At 41.6% G+C, this 12,808-nt stretch overlaps 1 protein-coding gene and 1 long non-coding RNA gene across 4 annotated transcripts in view; one reads left to right on the forward strand and one right to left on the reverse strand.

Moving 5' to 3' along the window:
* The window catches only part of LOC109972287 (uncharacterized), a 3,794-nt gene extending 2,211 nt beyond the window's left edge, over nt 1-1,583 (reverse strand). The window contains exons 1-2 of the long non-coding RNA XR_002276669.1: nt 1,454-1,583; nt 1,321-1,366 (exon numbers count right to left, since the gene is read on the reverse strand). This is a non-coding gene — a long non-coding RNA (uncharacterized LOC109972287). The remainder of the gene's footprint in view (nt 1-1,320; nt 1,367-1,453) is intronic.
* Nucleotides 1,584-4,042: 2,459 nt separating this feature from the next.
* b3gntl1 (UDP-GlcNAc:betaGal beta-1,3-N-acetylglucosaminyltransferase-like 1) overlaps nt 4,043-12,808 on the forward strand; it is a 13,132-nt gene continuing 4,366 nt past the window's right edge. Inside the window, exons 1-9 of one of the 3 annotated variants that reach the window (XM_020621022.1) lie at nt 4,043-4,251; nt 5,196-5,319; nt 5,538-5,654; nt 5,780-5,879; nt 7,093-7,157; nt 7,969-8,034; nt 9,015-9,110; nt 11,261-11,356; nt 12,341-12,465. In XM_020621022.1, the coding sequence (XP_020476678.1) occupies nt 5,239-5,319; nt 5,538-5,654; nt 5,780-5,879; nt 7,093-7,157; nt 7,969-8,034; nt 9,015-9,110; nt 11,261-11,356; nt 12,341-12,465 (746 nt within the window). In that variant the 5' untranslated portion in view covers nt 4,043-4,251; nt 5,196-5,238. Of the gene's footprint in view, nt 4,252-5,044; nt 5,320-5,537; nt 5,655-5,779; nt 5,880-7,092; nt 7,158-7,968; nt 8,035-9,014; nt 9,111-11,260; nt 11,357-12,340; nt 12,466-12,808 lie in introns of those variants that run through there. The other 2 variants (XM_020621021.1, XM_020621020.1) reach the window with 2 other exon arrangements.

Here is a 12,808-nt window from a genome sequence, read left to right on the forward strand (position 1 = left end):
GTTTGCCAAAGACCATCTGGATGATCCAGAGGAGGCATGGGAGAAAGTCATGTGGTCAGATGAGACCAAAATAGAACTTTTTGGTATAAACTCGACTCGCCGTGTTTGGAGGAAGAAGAAGGATGAGTACAATCCCAAGAACACCATCCCAACCGTGAAGCATGGGGGTGGAAACATCACGCTCTGGGGGTGCTTTTCTGCAAAGGGGACAGGACGACTGCACCGTATTGAGGAGAGGATGGATGGGGCCATGTATCGTGAGATTTTGGGCAACAACCTCCTTCCCTCAATAAGAGCATTGAAGATGGGTCGTGGCTCGATCTTCCAGCATGACAATGACCCCAAACATACAGCCAGGGCAACTAAGGAGTGGCTCCGTAAGAAGCATTTTAAGGTCCTGGAGTGGCCTAGCCAGTCTCCAGACCTGTACCCAATAGAACATCTTTGGAGGGAGCTGAAACTCCGTGTTGCCCAGCGACAGCCCCAAAACCTGAGAAATCTGGAGAAGACCTGTATGGAGGAGTGGGCCCAAATCCCTGCTGCAGTGTGTGCAAACCTGGTCAAGAACTACAGGAAACGTCTGACCTCTGTAATTGTAAACAAAGGCTTCGGTAGCAAATATTAAGTTCTATTTTTCTATTGTATCAAATACTTATTTCATGCAATAAAATTGAAATAAATTATTTAAAAATCTAACAATGTGATTTTCTGGAATTTTTATTGTAGATTCTGTCTCTCTCAGTTGAGGTGTACCTACGATGAAAATTACAGAACTGTCCATTCTTTGTAAGTGGGAAAACTTGAAAAATCAGCAGTGTATCAAATACTTATTAGCCCCACTGTATGTCAACTTCACAGATACAGAGTGATGTGAACAACGCACACACACACATACTCAGTAATCTCACACATACAAACACACTCTGAGCTGTCTGTCTGAGCCTGTGTGGGGAGTGTCAGTGTTTTGTAGTGGTGGGACCTTGGCCACAGGATTGCTGTTCCTGATTACACTTAACCCCTGACCTCACCGACATGCTGATTAATGGGTTTGTTGAAAACAGCATTTAGGAATTCTTTGTATATAGACACTGTGTAGTTTGTAATGTGTACATGTGCTGTACATCCTTTTGTGTGTTTTACAATCTAATTACAACAGGAAACAAGAAACGCATCAAGTTCATCTAAAGTGCTGCTGGATGAAAAGTAGCCATTATCCAATTAGTTGTCCAATAATGCAATGTTGTGTGTAAACATATGCTTCTGTGAAGCGTGTGTCTGTGTGTGTGTGTATATATGATTAGTTAGATACAAGAGACTCACTAGCATTGTTCTGAGAACTATCATTGCCAATGTATCCTGACACTCCCTGAAAAAAAACAAAACAAGAAAGGGTCATAAAATTAGACATGATGTGCATAACTTAATTAGAAACACTATTCTGTAGTACATGTACCAATAATCAGACGTGTGTCTGTTGGTGTAGACCTGATTATTTCAGCAGCTTGCTCTGGGGTCAGGTCATTGACAGCGACGTTATTGATCTTCATAAGCTGGTCACCAGGGACGAGCTGACCATCTGTAGGACCACCTGCACACACAAAACGTCCTTGCGTTGTCATGCCTGGTGTTCAATTGGCCTGCATTCATACTGACGTTGATGATAAACAGCAGCTGTATTCTAGTTGTCTCTTTTCATGTCACACTGATGCATAATTTTTCACTCTCTAGATTTAATCATCCCACCATGGGAAGACCAGAAATCCTATCACTACATATCATATTGGTTATATATAACATAAAGGCTACATCTCTTTGCCTTATGAACTCTTCCCAGTTTGCAACATCAATATCATCTTTTTTTTTATCATATAATTTCTTTATCATAAGTCATTAAGGTTTTATGTAAACACAATCCAGCACTTATTTTGTTTGTTTTGTCTATTGAAGTGCTGAATACTGGGAAGATTTAATTTTACAAAGCTAATATTTTCCTTACAGCTAATGTATGTATACTGTTAGATAGTAATAAAAAATAAAAAGATAATTGTCTTTTATACAGATACACTGGTAGGCTAGTGCTTAAGGTGCAGTGCTCTCACCACTGCTGCCCAGGTTCGAGTCAGGGTTGGGAAGGAAGGACATCCGGCGTAAAACACGTGCCAAATGTCAACATGTGACGATTCGCTGTGGCGACCCCTAAACGCGAAAAGCTGAAAGTGACTTTCTCTATACAGATATGCTCCCAATCAAACTTTTGGTCTCACTTTCCCATTCAATTCAGTGGTAAAGTGGCTGGTAATGTATACCTACACTGTGCTCGACACCAGAACAGCTCTGCTTTAACCCAAAGCCGCAGCTTTTCTTCGAGTTTCCTTTCATATTTTTGCTCTGTGACCACTAGGTGGTAGTATTGACCGTTTTTGCACCTTGCAGGTTTTCTTTCCAGCTACTGTTCAGTGATAATGTTTAATAAGATACATTCAATGGCCTGGTAACAGTTGATCTGCAACCACGTGTATGCAGATTTTTACTCCAACTGAACACTGCAGCACTCAATGGCACCGACAATGTCTGAGCATTACATTCTCTGAACACTGGATTAACTGTGCTGCAAACATCTGTCATTCTAGCAGCTTAAAAAAAAAATACTTCCACGAGTATAGCATGTCATACACAGAAGCACGGGAGAGAAGGAAAAAGGATGAAAGCAAGCTGCCATTATTTGCATGAAAAGAACATTTTCACCTGAATGTAGAGCTTTAGATGAGTCAATAACATTGGATAATACTGAGACCTCATCTCCAAGGTCTCAGTTTAGAATTCATTAATTTATCTTTTATCAGATGCTGTTTGACTATTTTTGTGGTCAATAAATTTGTCACAGTGCTCCATTTTTAAATGCCTTTAGCTTTTTGCTATGTTTTTGGTTTAATAGTTGTAACTTGTGATAACATGAGCCTAACACCCGGAGGATGAAAAACTGCATTGTATAAGGTCACTTTAAAGCTCCAGCAAGTCACGTTATTAAGACTGACAGCTCCTGGGGGGTACTATCAGAACCTCCACACACTGTTACCTTCATCTTTTTTAAAATAAGATAAGATTAAAATGTCTTCTTTTATGATGGCAATATGGAAATACAAGGTTAATATGGCTGTAAAACCATCTTAAAAGACAAAATGAAAAAAGTCAAATTTAACTGTAGAAGTCAACATTCAATAATTAGTTTCATGATGAAAGTTTCAAACAAAGAAATAAATTTATATGATTGAATTCAAGAATTTTTAATTTATGCATTGCATTAAAAAACTGAAAATAATCAACTGATCATCCTAACAGTCATACTCCACCTCAGCCACTTTGGGCTCCTCCTCTACTGAACGTTGCACTTAAATTAGGGCCCAAAGTGTTCAGTCCAAAAACATGAACTTCTTTTGACGTTTAGGCCTCGTTAGGATCCGTTCGCACCAGTCAGTGTGCGAACGAGGAAAGAGGCGGACCCAGGTAGCCGGCTTCAGTGCATATAGTGATTTATTATGTACAGTGAACAAAGGAATGACAAAAACACAGAGGAAAATGATACGTAGTCCTGTAGATGAGTAATAACCGGGTGTTTGACCAACCGCAGGAGGTGAGGAGATGGAGAGCTGGGCCGAGCTGCGTAGGTGGGGTCACTCCTGGGCTGGTCGACGATGGTTACTAAAGGTAGGGACAGAGAGATGAAGGCAATAGTGGAAAAAGATAGGCGACTGTGCATTGACCTGCCTGGGAGGAGAGAGTGGAGCCACGGTCTGGAGGAACAGTCCTTCGGGGAAACACAAAACAGTAGCTGACAAGGGGATAAATACATACAAAACAACGAAAGAGCACGGAGAAAAAATGGCCTAGAGACAAGAACGAACTGGCAAGTGACTGAGGAGTGAAACCGGGTAATATAGTCAGTGACCTGATCAAGTGCAGCTGGTGATAAGGGAGTGAGGAACAGGTGAACGTGATAAGAGTAATGGGGCAAGAGACAGTAGGAAAGGTGAGGGAGGCCAGAGCGGCCGAGCAAACCTGACAGGCCTAGTAACCAACAGGAGTTTGCGTGTCCCTTTGACCCATCTACTTGTTGTATTATGTGAGCTTGCAGATAAATATGACAGTCTAATCATAACAGGACATTGTTTACAACAAACACATTACCCTTAACAAAGCAGCCTATATCACCTTACGAAGTTAACGAGCCAAACACGAAGCAGTACAAGTGCGGTAAGTTAGGTAACTTGTAAATCCTTACGTGGTCGACTCGGTGTGTTAATGAGAGTTTTTCTCTTTGTACCTTCCCTACCCTCTCTAAGCCTGTGTCTGTAGGAAAATGCAGCGCCCCATTCATTCAAGAATTGCGTTGCATCGGGATATAATCTAAAAATCAAATACGTTCCTTGCCAAACTTATCTGCGTTTGCGGTTTAATCGCATAGGAACGTGATGTTTAAAAGAGGGGATTCGCTGATTTGAAACTGAAAGGAAATGAAAGTCTTGGTAATATTACAGTAAACTCACACAACAATCCACACTTCTATGATTTGTGTATGAGCAGGGTGCTGTACGTGTGTAAGATGAGCGCCATCTACAGACGATATAGAGTAGCACATGCCATGCCGCGCGGCATCTTTCAATGTGAAACCTCCAAGCCACGCCTACCCGTCGGTTTAGACGATTTTCCATGAAGACAGAAAAAGGAAAATGAGACCAACGGTAATGCACCTATGCGTTGGTTTGCCAACAGCCAATCATAGCTAGAACAACAGCAACAACAACAACAACAAAAAGGAGAAGGGCAGCATCCAGATCGTCAGTTTTGAGATGGGTATACTCCACACTGTGCTTGTTTTTTGAAAAAGTCCAGTTCTTGTTATTTCGCTTATGTGGGGAGCGAAAGCGAGAAAAGCAGAAATTAATTTTCAGCAAAAGCCAACCCTCTCAATTTGTAGTAAAACAAGCCGGTGTTTTGCACGCAGTCACAGACGTCACTCCTCCAGATGATTGACAGTGAGCTGCAGCGAATCCGTTGTTTGTCCGTGTTTTGCACGAGCCAATGAGTGTCTGAGATTCATTATTTGCGGAAGTTATGCAGCTGATGGCTGTTAACCGCGCTACAAGACACCGATTGTCTTTCCAGTCGGTATTTTCAGCTTTTTCTCCCATATTTAGTAAGTTAGTCAGGCTGTCTGAGCAGCAGGACTCAGGAGCTGATATGAAGCGGCTCCGCACAGAAGTAAACGAAGCAGAAACACCGACAGGAGAGAAGGAGAAAGAGAGAAGCGCAGTGGATGTGGTGAGTAATGGACGATAAAACATAAGATAAGCCTAATAATATGAACAGGTAAAAGAAAATATATGGCAGACGTTATTGACCTGTATTAATGGTAAGAGAGAGAAACTGCAAAAATGTGGAATTAGGACTTAGTGGGTCTGTATTAACCCTTCAGATGGCCCTGGTCTTCAGATGACATCTGTAAAGACTGTCCCTCTCTGTTTCTTGTTTTTCCTTAGTCCGTTGTCATGCCAGTGTACAATGCATCCTGTTGGCTGGCTGAATGTCTACAGGCCATATTACAGCAAGACTTCACTGGATCCATGGAGCTGTCTGTCTTTGATGATGCAAGTACTGTAAGTATGTGTTTGTCTGTGTATTTATCATAAATTATGGTTTTTATTCATGCAAAATATACTGTCTTAGAATACTGGACCTCAGTTTTTTTCAGCATGTGTTGCTCTCTGTTTGTGTTCCTCAGGATGACTCCAGGAAAGTGGTGGAGGGTTGGAGGAAGAGACTGGAGACAAGGGGGATCTCAGTAGTGATATCAGGCCACAACTCTTCTCAGCCAAGAGGAGGTTGGTAGGATTAAAACAGTTTTTCTTCCAGCAAACTCATCAGGATGTCAGACCCTGGCTGCATCTGAACTCATTTGTCCCTGACGATATATAAACACTGCCTGGTAAGGTATATGGAACCCCCCCACCACCACCACCACAGCATGAGTGTGTATTACTGTAGGTTTGATAAGCCACACTTCACACCCCTCAGCACTGCTGCAGTCAATGTACACATACATAAGTCATAATAATAATAATCACCTTTATTTGGCCAAGTATGTTACACAGAAGGAATTTGTTTCCAGTACAGAACCGAGGCAGCCATCTGCGGTGCCAACTCACCGATGGTTCTAACCATCGGGGGCAACTTGGGGGTTCAGTGTCTTGCCCAAGGACTTTTTGACATGTGGACTGCAGACATGTTGTGCTTGACGTGTACGTACCCTGATGTAGGATCTTAAAAAGTCCCTTAAAACGGCATCTTATTATCATTCTCAGTTCCAGCGGAGCGGACACACAAAAAAGGAGGTACTTTTTCCAGTAGTTTGAAGGACTAGTTTCTCCAGTCTGTAAGCACCTTTTGTGGAGTCCGGCTCAGTGTTCAACAGCATTATCCCAGACATCATCTACTCCAAACTGACCCAGTTCACCGTGCTTCCCCCCACCTGTCAGTGGATCACCGGCTTTCTGATAGTCAAGAAGCAGCAAGTGAGGCTGGGGAAAAACACATCCAGCACCCGGACTATCAGTACAGATAGTCTGGTTTGTTCAGACATCCATGAAAAGATCAGCTCTTGGTCACTTGGAGGGAAAAAATTCAATTTGGGCCACTTGGTTTTGGTTTTTCATGGGATCTGTTGACAATAAGAAAATTCTAGAATAACATCAGATTTATCCTTTGAGAGGTTTGGGTGATGCATAGTTTATTACTTTGAGTTTGAGCCAGCTGAGGAGAAAAAAGCTGATGATAACCTCTGTGTTTACTGCACATATGAGTGAAAAGAATGAATGTGGAGTTTTTGAACCAAAACACACAAGTGAACTTAAAGTCACTTACATTTTAAAATAAGATTATTTGACTGGCACATCTTTCCTACTGTATGTTTGCACATCCTTAATGTTTGAATACGATAAGTGGTAGCACATGGACAAATGGAAATGGCTACCACAGAGGCACATACATATACAATGGTACACATACATAAACATACATTGTTGCTTTGTCTTTCAGTGGGATATGCAAAGAATAAGGCAGTATCTCAGAGCTGTGGAAAATACTTGTGCTTTCAGGATGCGGTAAGTGTGTGTGTGTGTATGTTTTGTTTCAGTGTCCAGATGTCTTTCATAACACATACGAGTGAGGTACAACTAATTAGATCATATTGGTTTGTCCAAATATACACACCATAGACACATTCACACACAGACCTCAGCAGCTCAGTGGCTGTTTAACAGAGCTGTCAGAACATGACTGATGACCTTAGAGCACCATTTGATATGTGTTTGTGTGTTTACTGTGTGTATGTTCATATGAGACACCATGCTTTGAAGTTAATTACTTGTCTGAAGGCTAAACTCTCAAAATTACAAATCCAAGGAGGTAACACCAGAATTTCTGACTTGTGCTGACTTCTGTTTTGGTGTGATATGATATGATATGCCAGTAGACTGTCAGAACTGTCAGAACTGCCAGAATGAAAGACTCGCTGCTTTGTCAGGAAACAGTCAACATCTTCTGTCAGCACTCTTGCATTTTTTTCTGTTCAATACTGTCCTGGTGACTTTTTTTCCTTTAAAACCTTAAACTTCTCTCTTTATTCCACTATTGAATTACAGTTTTCTCTTTGTTTTTGTGATTTATTTGACTATGTAGCTAGCTGCCCCATCTCGCTACCTAGCAATCTAATAGTAGTCTGTCTAGCTAGCTATGTAGCAGCCACTCCCAGGAGTGAAACCACAGTAGTTGTTAATGGTGGCATATATTTATAAATGAAATTAGACTATTTGTGTGTGGAACCTCGTACACTATGTATTTGTTCTCATATGATGCTGAATATTTCCCCTTAGTATTCTGTATGTGTTTGAATTGGTATTTTTTGTACTTCAGGATGATATTATGTTGCCGCAGAGAGTTCGTCTGCAGTATGAGGCGTCTCTCCTCCACCCAAACACTGTAAGTTCTCCCTCTGGTTTTTGCTTACTCACTTCCTTCCCTTGTTTTCTTCTCAGTTCCTCCCTAGCTTTTCTCTCTTTCTCTGGCCATTTGACCAGAGAAACACTGCAACTGTGTGTGTGTGTGTGTGCTTTCATGCACTTGGTATGCAGAGCAGTGTGAGTATCCGGTGTTGATGCTATCTGAGGTCTGTCAGATCAGAGGTGAGGGGTCGTGTGTGCGAGGGAAGTGAGGGAGACGGCATGGAGACAGCAGACTTGCTGCCCTGTTTCTGTTATGGGTCTAATATTTGATGGTTCTGGATAAAAGTGTGAGCCCCTTTTCTGTGTATAATGTCTTCTGCTATGTTTGCCCTTCTTTACTTTGCTTTCACTTTTTCTTTTTGGATTGTCTGAATGTGTCAGAAAGGGTATGACATGATTTCACTACACTCTGGACTAACATTTTGTCATATTGATATACATACATAAATAATGTTTATTTTTGTTATTTCTTATTCTGCCAAATATTTACTTGAGTACTTGGCCCACAAAATGTCAGGAAACCTCTTATCCCAAGTTCTCAGAGCCAGAAGTGATATCTTCTAAGTGTTCTGCTTAGTCAGACAAACCATTCACAACCTAATGATTTTCAGATTTTAATAACACAAGACAAAGACAAACGGTAAATCATATTTGAGAAGCTGGAACCAGTGAACATCTGGGCATTGGCTTGCTTGACAGTATTAATTAATTATTTAATCAACTATCAATTTCAGCTCTATTCAAAACTTTGAAAGTTTTTAACCATTGATCTGTCTCTGTGTCTGTCAGATTGTTAAAAGTATTCTGAGGGCTTACTACTGAAACCACTTTTACAGTTAATAGCCTGCGAAAACAAAATTGACATAAGCTAATTCCATGGCTGTGCATGTTTTCATTGGTTCCCTAAGGTAAAGTATTTGTCGTGCTTATAAAGCTATGTTTTTGTTTTCATAATAGCTAGTTGGCTCTAGAGTTCAGAGGCTTCCAGAAGGATCTACAGAGCGTTACACTCGTTGGATCAACACAATCAGTCAGGATCAGCTCATCACGCAGGTAAATGGCCACAGCTTGGCGCAGTTTGTGTGCTTGGATCTCTATGAATGTGTGTATTTGTCTGGGTGTATGTGTGAGGTCATGTGCCAGGCAGCAGCCAGGTCACTTAAAAACAGGATATGTACCCGCTGTCCGCAGTTTCCACGGAAATGTGGCATTGGACTGGACAGAGCACGCCGCGTCACTGCTGACCTCTCTGTGCATCACAGTCCCACCAGAGGAAGCAGGTCACACTGCTAGCTGTCTGCTGAGTGTAGTCAATAGTAGTAGTAACTGTTGGAAATGGAAAAATAAGTATTGCAGACAAAAAAAAGAGGTTTGAGTGAGTGGAAATTTTTACATACCACTTTTACAGCTAATACTTCTCTCTCAACCGCATTCAATAGTCACATTAATCACTAGACTGATAAGAGGGTTAGTGATATAAAAGTGAAACCCCTGGCAGTTTATGGATGTCTGTTGTCTGAACAAAACACATTGTCACCAAGGATACAAGGCAACCTTTACTCACACTAACACACACACACACACAGAGTCTGCATAACTGCATATTTATGATATTAAGTTTCATGGAGCATGAGAATGAGATCATATATTGATTCTGCAAGCTTAAAGGCAGCTCATTTTCTTTCCCCTACTCCTGGGTAGAGAAACAGAATATCTAACTCAGTTAAACCAGAGATTTACTCAGGGTGGTGCTCATTTAACTTAATCCATTAGCTGGATCCCATTTGTTCATCTGTAGGACGTTAGATATGGTTATCCAGGACCTTCCTTGCCCTTTCCAGTGCTCACATCCACAGAAACCCCCTCACTCTCTATCCTCTGGTTCCCATAACTCGTTTTTATTCCACTTATTTGTGCTTTTGGCCACAGCTTAGATCTACAAAATGTTGCAATAGTACAGCAGAAGGGAGAGGAGATGTACATAAGTGGACACATACACACATCCCTACAGTCACTAGATTCTGTCCAGCTGTTTGGCTGAATCCAGATGTTTTTCACAATTGTCTTCTTCTGTAATGCATTTCAGTTATGCAGAAGTGTTCTACTTAAGCCAAGAACAGTTTCACATACACATCCGAAGACACCTGCATATGTGCACACACATATACACACAGCATATGAAACACAGTGAGAGGAGGGAACAGATCGACCTGGAATGACCCTCAGACTGAAAATGCACAAACAGTACAATCACATAAATACACCCATACAGAGAAGGAAGGAGGAATAAGATGGGGTGGGGGTTCTGCAGAGGGGTTGCAGTGGAATGAATGAGCTGCATCTGTACAAAGAGAAAGAAATCTAGAGACTGTAAAGCAGTCCTGGTGAATTACAGAGTTAGCACTCAGAGAGAGAGGAGGAGGCCAAAACAAACTCATAAGTCAAAAAGCCCATGTGTGAGAGGATGGAGGTGTGTGTCCTTCCCCAGTGCACTTCAGGAAGCACACACTTCTGCGAACAGCATATGTCGCTCTCACCTATTTTGTTTGTAGGATTAGAAGTTAACGTTTGTACAGCCCCTATTCATTTGACTGTTTGCTCCTAGAAACCAAATGGGAAATTTCCCCAAATCAGTGAGCCAAATCCAGGTCTGGTTTGACTGACAGGGACTTTTCTTCAGCCTCAGATCAGTTACAGATTTAAGCTTTATTCTTTCCTTATCCTCATCCTCTGCTCTCTCTTTGTCCCATAAAAGGTTCACATCTCACATTCTGCCCACTCGACAGTATTTGATAAGAATATTATTCTCATTTTCTGACTATAATTTACATTTTGTCCTTGCTCTGTTGAACAGCTACATAAGAGAGATATTGGACCAGGGGGTGTAGAGCACTTTAGCCATCATTAAAACATCACATGAGGAGGAAATATCTTTAAAAGTATGATGATTACAGACAGTATTGAAGCAATTTCAGATGTTTGTGGTGGTCCAACAGCTTAGTAAGACCTTAAATTTGTCATAATCTCTATGCATGATCTCTCTTCTCTCTGGTTATTCCCCCACCCACACACAAACTTTGTTTTAAATAAAGCAAGACCAAAAAATAGTCAAAATATGTTGAGTAAGCCTCTACATGTGGCTTCAACAAATTCATCATATCCAAGGGTTTTGTGTGATAGCCTGAACTGTTCTTGTGTCTCAGGTGTACACCTCTCATGGCCCCACAGTCATCATGCCGACATGGTTCTGCTCAAGGAACTGGTTCTTCAAGGTCGGACCGTTTGACGAGGGAGGCAAGGTGAAAGTTCACACCCAAAATATTTCTCACTCTGTGCATCCAAATGATGCACAGAGTGCATGTCCAACCATCCTTCCACACTTACAGGCTTCTTTATCTGTCCATGTTCATCTTGAACATTCAAAATGTTTGCCTGGTTTCAGGCCTCTGATTCATTGCTCACTCTTCAGATTCATTCAGTGATTCAGATAGGTCTGCTGTTGTTCCCACTGACAGTTGTTTCCCCTAGGTAGAGAAACAATCGACTGGAATGTTGTAAACCTGTTTAAGAATGGAAACACGATCTTCCTATACAGCTAGCAATACAGTATAGCTAGACTCATTTAAAATAGTGGCAGAAAAATGGAGATAAGTGCAGATGAGATTGACACAGCTGTGCAAGTTGTGGTACATTGACTTCCAAAATTAACTCTCAGAAAGCAGTACGCCAGTGATTTAGCATTTCACTCCTTTAATATTGTCGGGCTCTAGGTCAAGGTCACAGTGACCCCACTTCTGTCCTGTTCCCATGAATTTGACTGGTTGGTGGAGGGGTACAACCATGACGCTGTAATTGTAGTTTCATTTTTCAAACTTGTAGACTTCAGACCAGTCACTTAAGGACATTTATTAGTTTTCACACAACAAAGCTTTATAGAGCTTTTACTCCAGAAGAGCTGTAAGAATGTAATGAGTAAAATTGGTGAGGTTTGTCTTTAAATTAACATAATCAGCAGTTAACTGTGCTTAACAGCTGCTACCACAGCTTCAGTGTCACCTAAAAATAACACTGGCAGGATGTATACATTACTTTCTACTGACTGATCATCAGATCAGATTCAGTTAAATTATCAAGCTACTAAAATCTTCATTGAAACAACAAAATTTTGCATTTGCTTTAACTTCATTTATGTTCATATGCTTGCACCCAAACTGACCCAGCCACTGTCACAACATATTGACCATCTCCAAAGATTAACACGCACTCCATTTTCTCCTCTCCAGGGAGTCCCCGAGGATCTTCTCTTCTTCTACCAGAGTCTTCGTCTGGGAGGGGGTCTGTCCAGGGTCGATGAGTGCCTGCTGGTCTACCGATACCACGAGAAGGCCGCCACACATTCTGTGACAGAGTCAGTCTCACTGCACACTCCCTTTCCCGCTCAGCTCCCCTCACACACACATACTTGGACATGGTGTTGATCCTCCACCTACTCACAGCTGCCTGCTGCCATCCTGGATTTTCTCAGGGCTCTAGACTCTCACACACAACTATGCCCTCACACACAGACACGTTTGCGTAATCTTTGAGATGTTCAGAATATTTCAGCCGCTTTCCCAGAAAATCAATCAGGAATTTCAACCCTTTTTTGTCTCTGTGTGGAATGTTCAGTGTCCCTTGAACAGGGTCAGGAGGGAATCTGATGTTGTTGTGAACAGAAGTGTTTCACATGACGTGTGTGTGTGTCTGTAAGA

This window comes from Monopterus albus, unplaced genomic scaffold (genome assembly GCF_001952655.1).
Source record: "Monopterus albus unplaced genomic scaffold, M_albus_1.0 scaffold252.1, whole genome shotgun sequence".
Classification (NCBI taxonomy): Eukaryota; Metazoa; Chordata; class Actinopteri; order Synbranchiformes; family Synbranchidae; genus Monopterus; species Monopterus albus.